This window comes from Sceloporus undulatus, chromosome 2, assembly GCF_019175285.1.
Source record: "Sceloporus undulatus isolate JIND9_A2432 ecotype Alabama chromosome 2, SceUnd_v1.1, whole genome shotgun sequence".
Lineage (NCBI taxonomy): Eukaryota > Metazoa > Chordata > Lepidosauria > Squamata > Phrynosomatidae > Sceloporus > Sceloporus undulatus.
In genome coordinates this window covers 72334272-72350952 of record NC_056523.1, presented here as the reverse complement: position 1 = coordinate 72350952, position 16681 = coordinate 72334272, and the positions used below count along the sequence as shown (strand labels likewise).

General features: G+C 39.4%; 1 protein-coding gene across 1 annotated transcript in view; it reads left to right on the top strand.

Annotated features, from left to right (window-relative positions):
* The window catches only part of LOC121920351 (semaphorin-3G-like), a 95520-nt gene that overhangs the window by 39591 nt on the left and 39248 nt on the right, over positions 1–16681 (top strand). Inside the window, exons 3-4 of the mRNA XM_042447483.1 lie at positions 747–809; positions 13155–13274. Coding sequence (XP_042303417.1) covers positions 747–809; positions 13155–13274 — 183 coding nt within the window. The remainder of the gene's footprint in view (positions 1–746; positions 810–13154; positions 13275–16681) is intronic.

Genomic DNA, 16681 nt, shown 5'->3' with positions numbered 1-16681 from the left:
TCAGACACTAACTGAAAGAGAGAATTTGGTAGCATAAACTTTCATAGATTTAAGCCTAAATCTTCAGATGTAGTAGGCTCAAGTATAAGAGGGCTCATGCTACCAACTTCTTTTTTTCAGTCAGTCTTATTGCTGCAAGATCACTTTGCATATCTTTATAGCTGTTGCTTTTAAGAATGCATAGCCACAATGTTAAGTCAGACACTTTTTAAAAAATCTTATCTAATTTCTTTTTTTGTTTGTCTTCTCATTGGAATCTTGTTTCTTTAAACTGATTTATGTTGGGGAGTATTTTGTCAGGTATAACATTCAAGGTGCAGCACTCAAATTACATCTTGAAGCAGGCTTCTTCTTGTAACTTCTTCTAAATAAATTAGCCAAATTTCTTTCAGGGAAAATTCAAGTGCTAAGCCATGGCAGGTGTGTTCCTGGTACAGTAGTTGGTGTCAATAGAACAAGGAATTTAGAGGGTTTCCAGAATGGCTTTGAATAAGCAGGTCCCAAAAGATCAGGTTTTCCTGAGCCACAGATTTTTACTTTTTTATTTTTATTTTTGCAACCCCTAACACTTAAAATGTTTTGGACTCACGTTCTGCCTTATGTTTCTTTTCTTTTCTTTTTTCTTTCTTTCTTTTCTCATTTTTTTATAAAAAAATACACACACACACACACACACACACACACACACATATATATATATATATATATATATATATATATATATATAAAATTAACTTATATTTCAGATTTACTGGCCTCCTCTCCCTGGGCAGAAAGAAGAATGTTTTCGGAAAGGAAAAGACCCAGTGGTAAGTCATCACCTTGCTACTAAAAAAAATAGATTTGCTGATGTCTTTTGGGTCTATTGTAATGACATATTTGCAACTGCTGGAATAAGGCATATAGGGTCCTCTTTTGCAATTACAATCAAACTGATCTTGCTTGCCTTCCCAAGTACATCCATTACTCAATACTCAAATCTCATTTAGCAATCATTTCCTGATCCCATATAATCCTGGGTATTAATGTGAGAGAAGAGAGATACCTGATTTAGATGTCTTAATACTACATTAAACTTTAATTTCCAAAAATTCTTTGTGGACAACCATTACAAGGGTTATATAAAGCCAATAAAAGTTTGGGGAACAGATGGTCACAGACATAATATATAGGTTAAGTCTCCCTTATCCAAAATGCTTGGAACCAGAAGTGTTTTGGATTTTGGATTTATTTATTTATTTATTTTGGAATACTGGTACCTGTATTTGCATATATGTACATGAGATATCTTGGGGGTGGGACATAACGCAAAAATCATTTATGTTTCATATGCACTTGATACACATAGGTTGAAGATAATTTTATTCAATATTTTAAATAATGTTGTGTATGAAACAAATGGCTGCATTTTCACTGCAGGAACAATCCAGCTGGACATCACTTTAAGTGCCATGGCTCATTGCTATGGAATTCTTGGATTTGTAGATTGTTGTCAGAGTGCGAGACCAGAATCCTGGACAATCAACTAGTCAGCTTGATTGATAAACAATCAGCACTTTATTGATAGTTCCAGAATCAGCAATTCCACATCACTCAGCTTCCTAGCAGAGACTGACCCCTCCGAGCCAAACCAATGCATAAATTCCCCCCTGCTCCACCCCTAGCAAAAGCCCGCGCAACTGGACCCCTCCTTCCCTTCACTAGTTCCCATCCTCCATTCCTTTCCCCTGAGCTGCTCTTCTCACAGAAACGAAACTGCATTCCCAGCCTCTGCGAGCCAGATCTTCAAGGACACCAGATAGCCCACACCTGGTCCAGCCTAGCACTACATATCACTGTCTCTAAAGCCTAGCCAAAGCGCAACCCATTCCCCCCAGCATCCACAGTTACAATACATCTGATAGAATACATCAGGATTCTAACAATTGTTAAGGTACCAGAATACTCTGAGAGGGAAGGCTAAATATTTTTACAAAACTACAAATCCCAGAATTCCATAGGATTGAGCTGTGGCAATTAAAGTGGTGTCAAACTGGATTATGTCTACAGTGCAAATGCAGCCAAAGTTTGTGCACACTAAATTATCTGGATGCAAAAGTGTCATTATCTCAGCCACCCATAAAAATGTTTTGATTTTTGGGTTATTTTGAATTTCGGACTTATGGATAAGGGAGACTCAGCCTATACATACCTTCATGGCCTATGTATGTGTTTTTCAACCCAAAACAAAAAAAAAACCCTGAATACTAATTTTAAGTCTAGAAAATAAATAATTGGTTATTAGTAGGGAAAACCATGAAAGAAGAGTGAAGAGATGGGTTGGTTGATCTGACTCTGTGTGGTAGGTCCAATGCTGTGTAAGATTCTGGAATCATTCTAATAATATTAAAACCTTCTAGTGCATATAGGAATGAGTCCTTCGGGCTTCACGTCCCTGATATGTCCATACATAGACACCACATCTTTACAAATTTTAGCTGTTTGGTTTGTTAAAACAGCAAGCTCACCACAAGAGAATGTGAGTAGCTTGAGGGACAGATCAATGTTTAGCTCCCACAAATTGGATTTGGAAGTGCTCCCATTGGTATAAGCACATGAAAATATTTACAGCTTTCAGGTTGCTTTTGAATATGTTTTCATACAGAGGTGATTAAATGCATTTATTAAGAAATAAATTTGTTTTCAGAGACTCTTTATTACATTTTATTATGTGTATAAAAATCCAGATGTTTATGTGATAAGTTATATTGTCTAATTTAAAATAGTTTTACAGGCATATTTTTAGAACAGATCTTACAACATTGGTCTGTGAATGTCTATGGATTTTATCACATGGGGAAATTGCGCAATAGCGATTAACATTTTAACACACATTGCGATTAAAGAGTAATTATGGGAATAAACAGGCAATAAGCAGCAACAATCATTCATGGGATTTCCCTGTAAATTCTTTGTTGCTGTTTATTGCCTGTTTATTCCCAGGATAATGGCACTTTAATCACGATGTTGGTCTGATCCCTGCTTTCTCTTCCAAATGTATTTATCAAGCCAAAACAAAAAATTGAATAATTATCGTAATACTAGAAAATAAGTTTATTAGGTAGCCCAGTTAAGTCCCAGGCCATGGCTTCCATTTCACTGTGGTAGTAAATGTGTTCTGGATTTTAGTCCAGACTTTAAAGGATCTGTCCAAGGAGATAGGGTTCAGCACCTTCAATGTTCATACTAAAACAGAATGGATTCACAAGCACACGGACATGGAAAACACCTGTTATCACAGCTGTTGGTTTCCCCAACTGTTGCCAGGTTCACTACTAGACAGAGCAGATAGTTTCCCTCTTAGGACATTACTGCTTGAAGCTTTTTAACCATTATTACACTAGGAAAAAATGGCATTGGCCATACTCATTGCACAACAATGCCTCTGACCCATAGCTCCTCTTTTTCGACTGGTCCCTTTTCATTGACAGGAGGAAATTTAGCAAAGACCTGGCAAGTGTGCAGGTCCCCAGGTGTGAAACATTGTGCCCAAGACAGTTGTGCAACTGGCAGTCATGTGGTGTCAGTGTTCCCTCCTCCCTGTACTCCTTCCACCTTGCTATTCCAGATTACCTGTAGTATCTTTATATATTTTTTCTGTTTATTAGAGGTCCAGAATTGCACAAAAAAGTGGGCAGCCGCAGTGGGGGGGGGGGGGGTGATAGCCAGGTTGTGTAGTGGTTTGAGTGTTGGACTCTGGAGACCAGGGTTTGATTCCTAGCTTGCCCATAAACACACTGAGGTGTTTATCAGACGAGCTCTTAAAGAGGTACTATTCCAGTGTGACTCCTCTAGCTGCCTCCTGTTGCATGCTGGGATTGGCAGTTTTAAGGAGGGGTATTTAGAATTCTCAGGCAGAGAAGTTCAGTCCTTGAGCAAGTCACATGTTCCCAACCTCAGGGGATGGCAATGGCAAACCTCCTATGAATAAATTCTGCCAAGTAAACCCCATTATAGGTTCACCTTATGGTCACCATAAGTCAGAAATGACTTGAAGGCAAACAACAACAACAATGGTATGCTGGGCAGGGAATAAAGCAGGGATGCAGGCTTAAGGGAACGTAAGGAGGAGAGCATGATAGTGGCAGTAGCCCTGGTTGCATGATTGAGAGGAGGTGCAGTGATGGCTGCCTTGAGGACTGCATGTTTCCATTTTATTTTTACTAGTGTGACTGCTGCAATAACAGGGCTTGTGCCATAAAGCTCTTAGGTATGTTTGTTCCTTCAGGCACAGGCAGGTGGAGGATTTCTTAAGCAAACAGGAAATTAATGCCAGCCACACTCAGTTACCTACAGTTTGGGGGTGCCTGAGACATAGTTGGAAACACCAGAGATGCAAGAAAGAAGTGTCACACATCTAGTTACCAAAGAGTCAACTGATTTACTTTCTTGAAGTTGTCCTCAGGTGGTCACTTACTGCAAAGCAGTCCTCATGGTCTTAAAAATAGGAGGGATAACATCCCCAGTTGCTGAGATCATCATTATCAGAAGACTGCTAGAATCCTCCAAGGAAAGTGATATCAGATAAGTGACATTAAGCTCAGTGAGTTGGAGTATACTGCCTTTTGGGCTGAAAATTGACTGAAAATGCTCCTAGAAGTAACAAGAAGCATTTTGTGGAAACAATGGCTGTTCTTAATTTCTCATGGCTGTTTTTAATTGTGGGGAGAGCTTCCAGATTGTGTTTTTTAAATGCTGTTTTGAGTGCAAACTGCAATGAATACCTTATTTGGGTAGATGATACAAGATATAATTTATTTTAAAATAAACAAATACATATTTGGCACCATTCTATATTGCTTTTGCTCCAACATTTTTTTCACATTTCTTTACATTCATATTTCTAGTAGAGGCTGAAATACAGTGACTTGCCCAAAGCAATCCCACTTCTGAAGGTACTAGCAAAACCACCCCTGAGGACTCCTTGCCTAAGAAAACTCTATGAAATTCAAGGGGTTGCCATAAGTCCACAGGCAACTTTAAGGTACACACATGCACAGAGGCTAGCATTGGCACTCAAGTTTCCCATTCTGTCCAACCATTAATATTGCTGATGAAGTATGGGAAAATAATATTTGAAGCTTTTGTGACAAAATACAGTGCACATTTTACATCCCAGGCACATAGTGCCTGTCCTTTAAATATTACTTTACTTTGCAGTCATGCAGTAGTTTTTAAAAACACAGTGTGAGACAATGGGGAAATTGCAGAGGCCTGAGAGGAGATGGGAACCCCACGTTGACAGTTCATCCCAAAGTAATTGCTCCCTAGAGTGGTTGTCACTCACTCCAGCTTCCATGTGTTTATTTTTCAATCTGTCACCAACCACTGTAAGCTTTTGGGAAAGCCTTCTAAAATTGCTATTTCTTGCTATTTTAGGGGGTAGCTTTTGCTCAAAACAGAAACTCTCCTCTCCTCCCCCCCCCCCCAATTCAGTGACCAACAATGGTAGTGCAGTATTCCTGGATCAATGGGAACTTCACCAATGCCATCGTGGAAGGAATAAAGCTATGAGATCAGTAAATATACAGATATACTGGCCATGAGGGATCCTCTGATCTCTTGTCTCCATCATTATCAGTGTGGAATGAAATAAATGTTAGAGTTGCTAATGAAGTGTTCCATTTTTCACTGGGTTCATAGGGGCCTGTGGTGTTGCAAAATCTTTTCATGAACATTTATTTGTTTGTAATTTTATTTATATCCTCATCAGCTTATAAAATAAATGACGTTTGTGAAATTCTGAAAAGTGATTGAAGAACACATTTATTTTCTTGCATTTTTCACACAGCAACCTGCTAAATGATGATATTATGTGATGATGCCCCATATATTAAAATGTGGCTATTCAAGAGGGAGTACACCAAATTCAGAAGCACTCTGCTTTTGTGAACACAAGGAAGTCTGTTCTTATGAGTGCCTGCTTTTCTTTAGTAGGATCAAGCCTGAACTCTCTCTGGAAGTCAAGATGATAAAATTGAGGCTGTCGTACTTTGGCCACATCACAATTAAGCATGACTCATTAGAAAAGACAGTAATACTAGGAAAGGTAGAAAGCATTAGGAGAGGAAGAAGACCTCATGCCAGATGGCTAAACTCAATTAGGGAGGTGACAGGCCTGCATCTACAAGACCCAAGCAGAGCAATGGAGGATAGGGGGGCATGGAGATACTGCTTCCACTGTGTTGCCATGAGTTGAGCTTGACTCAAGAGCACCTAACAAGAACAAATGCCTGCAGTTCTGTGGGAAAGGTAGAGTAGGAGAAGATTTCTACCCTTGAGAAAGACCCTCTTCCTTGCAGAAAAGTAGTGGTAGTTATATATCTGGCTACCGGTCAAAATTATTATTTATTCAGGAGTTTGGCTTTTAGCATTTCTTTAATATGTTTTTAAATAATTATTGGCCTTGTGGGTTTTTTGTTTGTTTTCTTGTTTTGTTTGTGTGGGTTTTTTGTTTTCCATATCCCGACTGTACAGTCAGCCCCCTGTATCCATGGCTTCTGCATCCACAGATTCAGCCTTCCATGACTTGAAAAGATCCCCTCTCCAAAATAATTTTTTTTAAAAAATATCCAAAAAGTAAACTTTGATTTTTCCATTTTATATAATGGACACCATTTTATTATGTGATTGTATATAATGGGAATCGAGCATCCACAGATTTAAGTATCCATGGAGGGTCCTAGAACCAAGCCCCAGTGGATACCAAGGGCCCACTGCATTGTACATTTGTTTGGGGGGTTCAGTAGGCAGAAAAGCAGTTTATAAATAATGTAAATCAATAAAACTGTCCCTCTCCACCCCCCCCCCCCCCCCCCCCCCCCCCACCACTTCTTTTCGGTTTACCATGTTACAGTACTTAGTGCACCTTCCCTCTCTGTCTCTTTGATAATTTATGCCACATAAAAATGCCTCCTGCCTAACATGGGCTGCATCTACACTGCGAATTAATGCAGTTTGACAGTGCTTTAACTACCATGGCTCAATACTATGGAATTCTGGGATTTGTAGTTTTGTGAAAGATTTAGCCTTCTCTGTCAGACAGCTCTAGTACACAACAAACTGCAATTCCCAGGTTTCCATAGGATGGAGCCCTAAAATTTAAAATGGTGTCAAACTATTCATATATATATATATGTGGAAAGTCAGAAATACTGGTTGTTTTCGGGTGCCACAGTTAGGTTATCCCCGTAAGACTGGCATCCTCTTGCCTGAGAAAAATCATTTGCTCCTGAAGTATATTTGCAAGACTAGGAACATCAGAAGGCTTCTTTAAACACTGTAATTCAACTAAATGGAAACAGAGATTAATCATGGTTGACAGGATTAAATAGACTCATTAGAACTCCTCATGTCACTAGAAAAACAGCAGTGGTAAATGCTAAAGAAACGGAAATGAGATCTGCAGAGCAAAGTTTCTTATTATATGAGGAAGAGAAATGAGTGTATGAAAGCAATTAGATTATCAGTAGCAAATTTTGCTTGTTTATCTTTAGTAATGATCTAAGTAATTTGATACTAATACTGCATTCCTCTGTTTTGGTTTTCACTTAACATATAGCAATAGGTATATTAGAACTTTGTTGAAACACTATTCTTGTTGATGTTGATTTTTAAAAAAATGTCAGCGAACGGGTAATTATGAAACTGTCTTCAAAAATCACTTTTACATTTCATAAATTATGAAGATTTATAAAATAGGAACACCAACCTTTTTCATTTCAGAATACTGTCAAGTTTGGGTTGCTGCTGCTATCAGTGTTAGAGAAGGCAAAAGTCTAGAAATCAGTCTGATGTGAGCAATTAATTTTTATCCACTTTCTTGTAAAAAAAGGTTCATAGTCTAAATACCGTAATATGCAATGTTAGATTAGCAAACTTTTGCTAAATCAACATTCCTAAATTATTGGGAACAGGGACGTAGCGGGGGGGTGTCTGTGGGGTCCGGACCTCCCCTTCTGTTAGGTACAATGAATGGTGTGTGCTGCTGCGCCACCACGCCCAAGCCCCATTATAATGGTGGCACTTAGTCTTGATTCCCCCCCCCCTTTCTCAAAATCTTAGCTACGTCCCTATTGGGAAGCGGATTTTGGTCACAAAAATCTCATGTTGTGTTGCAAAATATATTAAAATGCTCATGAAAGCTAGGTAGTGAAGAAAGCATATAGGAAGGGAATCAACTAATTTGAAATGAGGTGCTGCGAAAGAGTTCTGCAGATATCATAGACTGCTCAAAAGATAAATAAATAGGTCCTAGAGCAAATCAAGCCTGAATTCTCCCTAGAAGCCAAGGTTACTAGCCTGATACTGTCATACTTTGGCCATATCATGACAAGACATGACTCCTTAGAAAAGAGAATAATGCTTGGGAAGTAGAAATCAGCAGGAAAAGAAGAAGATTGCAGTCTAGATGAACAGAATGTGAAAGAAGCCATGGCCATGAGTCTGCAAGACCTGAGCAGGGCTGTTGATGACCTTTAGGTCTCTTTCCTATCCATAGTGTCACCATAAGTCATAGTCAACTTGATAATAGTTAACAGATTTGACAACAGTTAACAACAAAGGCAAAAGCAAATTGTATGTATATGTGATGTTCCTATGAAAAAACATAATGTTCTGATTTAAAGTACTTGCACCTCTAAACGTAATTATAAATTACCCTTTATGACTGACTCACTTTCTGATTCACTTTATGGCACTGAGAGGGGAGAGTCAGTCAGAGATACAGAACTGGTGAATAAGGAGCTGGAGGCCACCCCTGTTACAGCCAGATTGGGGTCGTGGCAACCGCACACCGCGGCTCTGATCTGGCCTTTGCAGGGTGCTTTCTGTGGCTCCTTTTTGCGCCCTGCAAAGAACGCGATAGGCACGTTACCATGGCTTGATGATGCTCCTTCGGCACTGTGTCATATGTATGCAGCGCTGGAGAAGTGTCATGCTGCCACTCGCCATGCGGTGTGGTGTGAGATGTCACACTGCCCTGGGGGCGGAGCCAGGGCGTGCGTCGTGTAGACGCTACACCCTGACTGTCCCCAAGCTGGCCCAAACTGCCGATCTGCACAGCCCCTAACTCAGAAGTTCAGTAAATGGGTTGTATTGGGTATTTATGTGGCTTATTTTGTTTTAGAATTGTAAACTACTCTTTCTGGCCAGATTTATAATTAGCATTTTTGTGTGTCTTATTACATTCTGAACCCATTCTCATTAACTGTGCTGTAATATTGTACCCCATTAGTACATCTGAAGAAGTGGATTAATATCCACAAAAGCCCGTGCTGAAATAAACCAATTTCAGTAAAACTACCAGATTCCCTCCTCCTATCACTCCTTTTTATGTTGTGCCAGACTAACACAGCTATCTATTTCAAATCTTACTGAAAAGGTTTGCATGATTCCCTTCCTTCCTTCCTTCCTTCCTTCCTTCCTTCCTTCCTTCCTTCCTCTCTTTCTTCTTTTAAATCCTCATTCTTAGCTACTCTGTGCTGATGTCCTGATGCTTTTGCTTGGCTGGATCACATCTTTTTGGTAGTGAGTCAGTCTGATATAATTTTTTTAAATGAAAAGTTGTTTTGGAAATGCAATTGCCTATTGAAAAACTTGTAGATCAACAAACAATGGTATTAAAATGTGCACTGCAATCAGATTCCCCTGTCTAAAAATAAATAGATTACAGTTGGCTTAGTCCTCACCTTTAGGAGGGGAGGGGCATTATTGAAATAGTGGATTTCTTTGATGCTCCTTTAGATCTGAATCCTATAGTTTAGTCCCTACTAGAACTATTAAATAAATTGTTGAATACCTGTAGGTAAATTTCATTCATTCAGTGAGTTTTCTCTAGGTCGGACTAGCAGTAAAATACAGGATATGGGCTGCAACCTTTTGTTGTTGTTTTGATTGTGATACCACTCTGCTATGACATATAATAATTGCTGTATAGTTTTAAGTGCGGACCACCTTTGCCCGGGATATGAACCTTCTTCTAAAAACAAAGGGTAGTGTATCCTTTTATTCATCCCCACCAATGCACACAATTAATAATAATAAAGGTAGAACGGAGTTCAGAGTAGGATATACTCTGATGAGGCGACATAGAGGGAGAGATTGAAAAGAAGGCCAGAGTAAGAGTGGGAGTGACTATTTTTCCACAGCAGGATGCACATAGTTCTTTCTGTGTGTTGTGAGATGGATAGATCTTTAGAGAACATTGGAATCTGGAGGTGCCTCCAATAGACTCCCCGTCTTCTCTGTGCTTATCTGCCAGTGATCAGTGTTCCGGAAAAGGAGCAATTAATCCAGGTCAGACTTGTGAATGGCCATTTGTCATCTTGCTGCTGTAACTAGCTAAATTTGCTTTTTCAATGGCTAGTTTGTCCAGATCAAGGTTATGTGTCTCTTGCATTTCCTGGGATTGTTTTCCCCCTCCTATACTTCATCACCCCCTCCCCAATCTTGACCAGGACTGAAGGGCAGCACAAGCCAGTTTAGCTGCTGGTTTTCACTTTTTGCGGTACTTTTTTCTGGAGTTGGAAGGCAGTTACTGTTTGGACTACAGTTCCTAGCACCCCTGCTCAGCATAGCTAGTGGCTATAGTAATTTATAGTTTTGGAATAGTATTTGTGAGTGAGTGTTGTGCAGCAGTTGAAGTGATGGACACAGAGAGAGCAGATCTCAGTTCAAATTCTGACACAACTGTGAAGCTTACTGGGTCATCTTGGTCTAGACACAGCTTCTCATCTTAACCTACACACAATTGTTGTGTGGATAAAAGCAGAGAGGAGAACTGTGTATTCTGTTTTGATCTCCTTGGAGGAAATGTGTGATATAAATGGAGTAAAGAAATACTATGTGCTAGGGTCTTTCCTGATTGCCTCTTGTTTATATAATCTCAGAAGATATAGAATATATCAGCTCTGAAAGTAGAAGCAATGGGCTAAATCCAATAGTAATACTATCAACAGTAGATCCATTGAAGTAAATGAAATTAGTTACTCACAACCTTGATTCCCATTTATTTCAGTAAGTCTGCTCTGGATGCTAATGTTGGATTTAACCAGCTGCTCCTTATCTGCTCTGAGGTAGCCTTTTTCATCTTTGAAGTAGTTTATCATTATCTTTTCCCTTTTGTAGATTTTGGTCAACATAGTGCCAAAAATACTGCAGAAATAATCCAATTTGAGACCGCTTTAACTGCCCTGGCTCAATGCTAGGGAATTCTAAGAATTGTAGTTTTGTGAGACATCTAACCTTCCCTTGCCAGAGAGCTCTGGTGCTACAAGAAACTACAGTTCCCAGACTTCCCCAGCACTGAGCCAGGGCAGTTAAAGTGGTCACAAACTGGGTTATCTCTGCAATGTCTTTTGGCCCATTGTTATATAATAATAATAATGATAATAATAATAAATGTTATTTACCGTATATACTGCTTTTCCGCAGATCAAAGCGGTGTACAAACAATTAAAAACCCATAAAAAACATTGCATAAAATAGATAAAATCCCATAATAAAACTGTGCAATCACAAACATTTTAAACACAATCGTTCACATTCAGGGGTAAGCGTAGGGAATCGATGGCAACAGAGAAGGCAGCTTCATTCTTCACGGGGGAAGGCTTGACAAAAAAGAAAAGTTTTAAGCCTCTTTTTGAATGTTTCTAGGGGGGTTGTCAGACGGAGCTCCTCGGGTAGATCATTCCACATCCGCGGGGCCACCACTGAAAAGGCCATCTGGGATGTGGCAACATATTTGGAAGGTGGAATTACCAATAAGTTATTCCCAGATGTTCTGAGTGTGCGGGGCGGATCATATGGGGAGATGCGGTCCCACAAGTAACTCAGGCCTAAGCCATGTAGGGCTTTATAGGTAGTAACCAACACCTTGTATTGCGCTCAGAAGCGAATGGGCAGACTCTTGCAGTTGTGATAAATTCATAATACAGTACATAATTATTAATAATCAAAGTTGCTAGCATTTATAAAGTATCATTAAGAAAGAAAATAACTCACTATGGTTTGGATTAAAGACAAAACAGTTCAAATAACTTGGAATGCAGATATAACAAGTTAAATTACTAAAAGGGGGGGTGAAATTGATATCAATTTTTTAAAGAAACATTTTAGTACAGTATTCTAATATAATCTGCTGCAAGAGCAAAACAGTTATTTATAAGAAGAAGCATGGAAGGCAATGGCAGACCTCCTCTGAAAACTCTTGCCAAGAAAATCGCATAATAGTTTTGCCTTAGGGTCACCATAAATTGGAAACAACTTGAAGGCACACAACAACAATAATAATTAACTCCGATTCTTGGAATTACGTTTCTTTTTTTATGCTGAATTTGGTCCAATTGTTATATTTTCTTCCTGTTTTCTGCTGACCCAACACCACTGTGACCATGACGTTGTAAGTATGTGGGCTAATTCAGGAAATCACTGCACAGGGCAATATGAAGACCTCATTTCCTGGCCTGAGATGATAATACAATAGGATTGAAACAGACGGAGTCTCATTTATAATTGGAGTTGGAGAAAGACGTGCTTTGAGTAGAGTGGAATGGCAGGGAACGTGGACTATGTGCCAAACAGCCTAAAAGTGAACAGGAATTTGCTACTTGCTTCTGCAGTGAAAAGGAAAACTTATGGGCATTTTTGGTGGCAGTATTATTGGAATTGGCCATGGGACCCCAAAGCTGAAAAGAAATTGTGTGAGTCAGGGAAACTAGGCCTCACGGGAATTGTATTGTTCTCTCTGACATTGGAGTCCTTGAATAATATTGGTCCTTGGAGGATGAGAAACCCCTGAACATATACCTCAGAATGTAGCTTCCTGTTATTTTGATCCTTGGAGACAGTGAGAAAGGGACAGACAAATCCCAGTAATCAGCATCATTACTATGACTGTAGAGACAATGTTGACAATTCCAAAGTGACACTAGCTTTTGTTATTGTGCCCACACTGCTTGTTTTTGCACCACAGGGAGTGTGCCTTTGCCTGTATCCCCACCCTCTCCATCATCCTGCCTCATGCTCCAAACACACACGCACAGAGGTACATATTAAAGTAATTTCTGATGCAGCAATAAAGCATCACTAAATGGAGATCGCTATTTCTTTTGCAGACAGAATGTGCCAACTTCATCCGAGTGCTGTATCCTTTCAACCGGACACATCTCTTGGCCTGTGGGACTGGAGCTTTCCATCCCATCTGTGCTCTCATTTATGTGGGACCCAGGGGTGAGGTAAGAAATGGTAATTAAACTGCTGTGTTCTTCCAGATGGTGTAAGTTTTTATAGACTCGCTTTTAATTCATAGCGGAAGGTAACGGAATCAGCTCTGAGATGAAGGTTCAGGCCCTTTCTTGTAACAACCAGAGCTTGGAAAGGTTACCATTTTGAACTACAACTCACAGAATCCACAGCCACTGTGGTCATTAATCATGAAGGCCAGCAGAATCTGGGAGTTCTATTCTAAATAGTAAAATTTTCAAACTCCGTAGGCTGCCAAGCAACATTAATAGTAAATACCTCCCACAATACTTATTATTAGGTTCCAGATGGTAACTTCCTTTTTGTTTTTGTTTAAATAAATAAATAAATAAATAAATAAATATGGGCTACAGAGTCATAATAAATCTTGAGCTCATCTTTTGCAGATGATCTTATTGTTCATTCATTGATTGTAGCTATATGACGTATGCAATCCTAATTGCCTCTTGGGCTTGCCTTGTACACTTCTCCCATGTGCTGCTGCAGACTGTTGTGAAGTTAAAAACTTTTGTTTGTTTTTAAATGGTAGATAAGCATGTCATCTGCATCCTCCTTCAGACCCCATATAGGGAGAAAAGTGGGATACAAAATGATGATGATATCCTAAACTGTGGTTAAATAGCTGGAAACAAACCATTTCCATAAACCGTTATTGAGACTGGCTTGTGTCTAGTATCCAAAACTAAAATTAACCATAGTTTATCTGGTAATACTCTAACCTGTGGCTTACAAAAATGGGAACAAGCATTTATGAATTACTCCTTGCAACTGTGGAGGCAACTGAAGGGAAAACAGAAGAGTCTGAGGAAGTAGAAATGCAATGAATTTCTATATACATTCTTGAGGGAAGCGGTGGGTAATTTTAGCAGTTTTCTTCCTACCAAAACAAAATCTGCCATTTTTGAAGTCTATTTGCCATTTGGGAGTTAATCTGAAGAAAATTTGCATGTGGTGTTTTTGTGCAAAAAACAGCATTTTTTGCTATTTCCTCTGAAGGAAATGCAGAGATTGGGGATTTACTGTGTGCAAAATTTAAACATGGTATTTTTAAGCATAAAACAGTATTTTCTGTAAAGGAAAAAAAATGCCTTTTCTGTGGAAAAGTACTATGTGCAGATTTTGCACAGAACAAGTCCTTGTCAGAATAACCCCTTATCAGAATAATTTCTTGTCAGTAAATTATTTTCCTCAGGGTTTTCTGGAAATATGTTTTCCAACAGTTTTTAAATATCCTTTCTGTTACTGTTCAGAAGACTGGCCTCATTTTCCAGCAATACAGGTGAAATATTCAGTTGTAGTCCACTCCTCCCAATGATCTGACAGGTGGGGCAAAGACAGCATTTGCACTGCAGAAAGAATCATGTTTGACACTGCTTTAACTGCCATGGCTCCATACTGTGGAATTCTGGAAACTGTAGTTTGTGGTGGCATCAGAACTCCCTGACAGAGAAGACTAAATATCTCAGAACTACAAATTCCAGCAATTCATTGAGTCTTGGCAGCTAAAGTGTTGTCAAACTGCATTATTTCTGCAGTTTGGATGTAGCCAAAGTTTGCAGGAGCAGCCAGCAATGAGTGCAGCCATGACTAATCAGTCTTGTTCCTGCCTTTCCTCTTTTAGGCTGTGTTTTTGTTCTCTGTCCAAACACTATTCTATTCTTTTCTTTTAGCTTAAAAAAGAAACTCCTTTCTAACTCTCCTTTTTCATTTACCTTTCATTTTCTAGCTTACTTTCTCTTTCTTTCCACTGAGGGATAGATCCGCTCTAGCATTTGGCAGCATCTTTGATGGCTGCTTTCGTCCATGGTGAAAGGGTTACACCCTCCCACCACACACACTGGTCTTGGTAATGCCATGGTCACCACTCAGGTGAGATCCAAGCCAAGGATGGATTTGGTACAGTTGAAGTAGGGAGAGATAATAAGGTAAACTGTTGCATATAAAAACATTAAAAGAGTTCTGCTGGATCAAGGGCCCTTTCACATTACAGCATTATAGTGCTGCAATTCCACTTTAACTCCCATGGCTGCATCCTATGGAATCCTCGGGTCTGGACTTTAAGGAGGGGTACTTAAAATTCTCGGCCAGCTCTAATGCTTCACTAAACTACAGTTCCCCAGAATTTCATAAGATGCAGCCATGAGAGTTAAAGTGGAGTCATAGTGCTATAATTATCTAGTATGAAAGGGCTGCAGACCAAAGCCTTGTGCAGTCCGGCATCCTGTTTCCCACAGTGGCCAAAAACATTCCTGTGGGAAACAGGATATTGAAACAGATAGGTTTAAAGTTTGATCCAGAAGCACCTTTTTCTTTTTTCTTTTTTTTTACTATTCTTGTATGTAATAGTCTACCTCATCCAAGAAACACACCATCTTGGAATGAATGGAAATATCTTCCACAAAAGGTAGGGCTAGGAACTGTTTAATTTTGCTTTCCCTCAACATCACATCTTTTCTTGTCATACATTTATAGTACCATATGAAATGCAGAGACCAATTTAACTGCTCAGTTCTCTTAAACAGAAAAAGGCCCATATTGCTCAATAAACTAATTTCTGAGATCCACTGCACATGGTCCCCTTCCTGCTGGAACTTAAATATAGCAGCCGTTGTGGAATTCATCCAACCTTACAAGTATCCAGGAAGGAAATGGATTTGGGTCTATTAAGCTGTCAGGCTAATTGGTGAATTTCCCCCCTATAGATCTGTGTGGGTATGTACACCTAGCCCTATCACTTTTTACTTGTTTTTTCCCCCATTTTCAAGAAAAGAAACCATCTTTTCAGAACACATTCTGAGCATATTCTCTCAGCATGAGGTGTTGCTGAAGGAAGGAAGGAAGAAAAGAAAAGAAAATAGAGCCAGCATAGTAGTTTGTATGTTGGACTACCACTCTGGAAATTAGGGTTCAATTCCCGACTCCCATTGGGTGACCTTAGGCAAGTCACAGTCTCTCAGCCTCAGGGAAAGACAATGGCAAACTTCCTCTGAATAAATCTTGCCAGACCACCCCATGATACCCTTAGGACTGCCATAAGTCGGAAACAACTTGAAGGCACACAACAGCAAATATTAAGAAAGAAGGGAAGAGGCAGGTGAAATTGAGACCTAAATGACTGTCTAGATTAGTACTAAATCCTTATCTCTTTTAAGTGATGGGTGGGGTGGGGTGGACACATTAAGTTATGTTTCTCTTTTTAATACATAGCTTGGCTGCCTTATGTGTAAGATGACTGGGTTGGTGACAGAGAAGGCTAAAAGATAACAGTTTTGACCTGCAGATTATCTGCAGGGGAAGAGTTACTATCCAAAACAGCCAAACTTCCTTCAAGCTAGGAATACTGCTTATCTGACACAGATCTCATTTACTAGCTGATCCC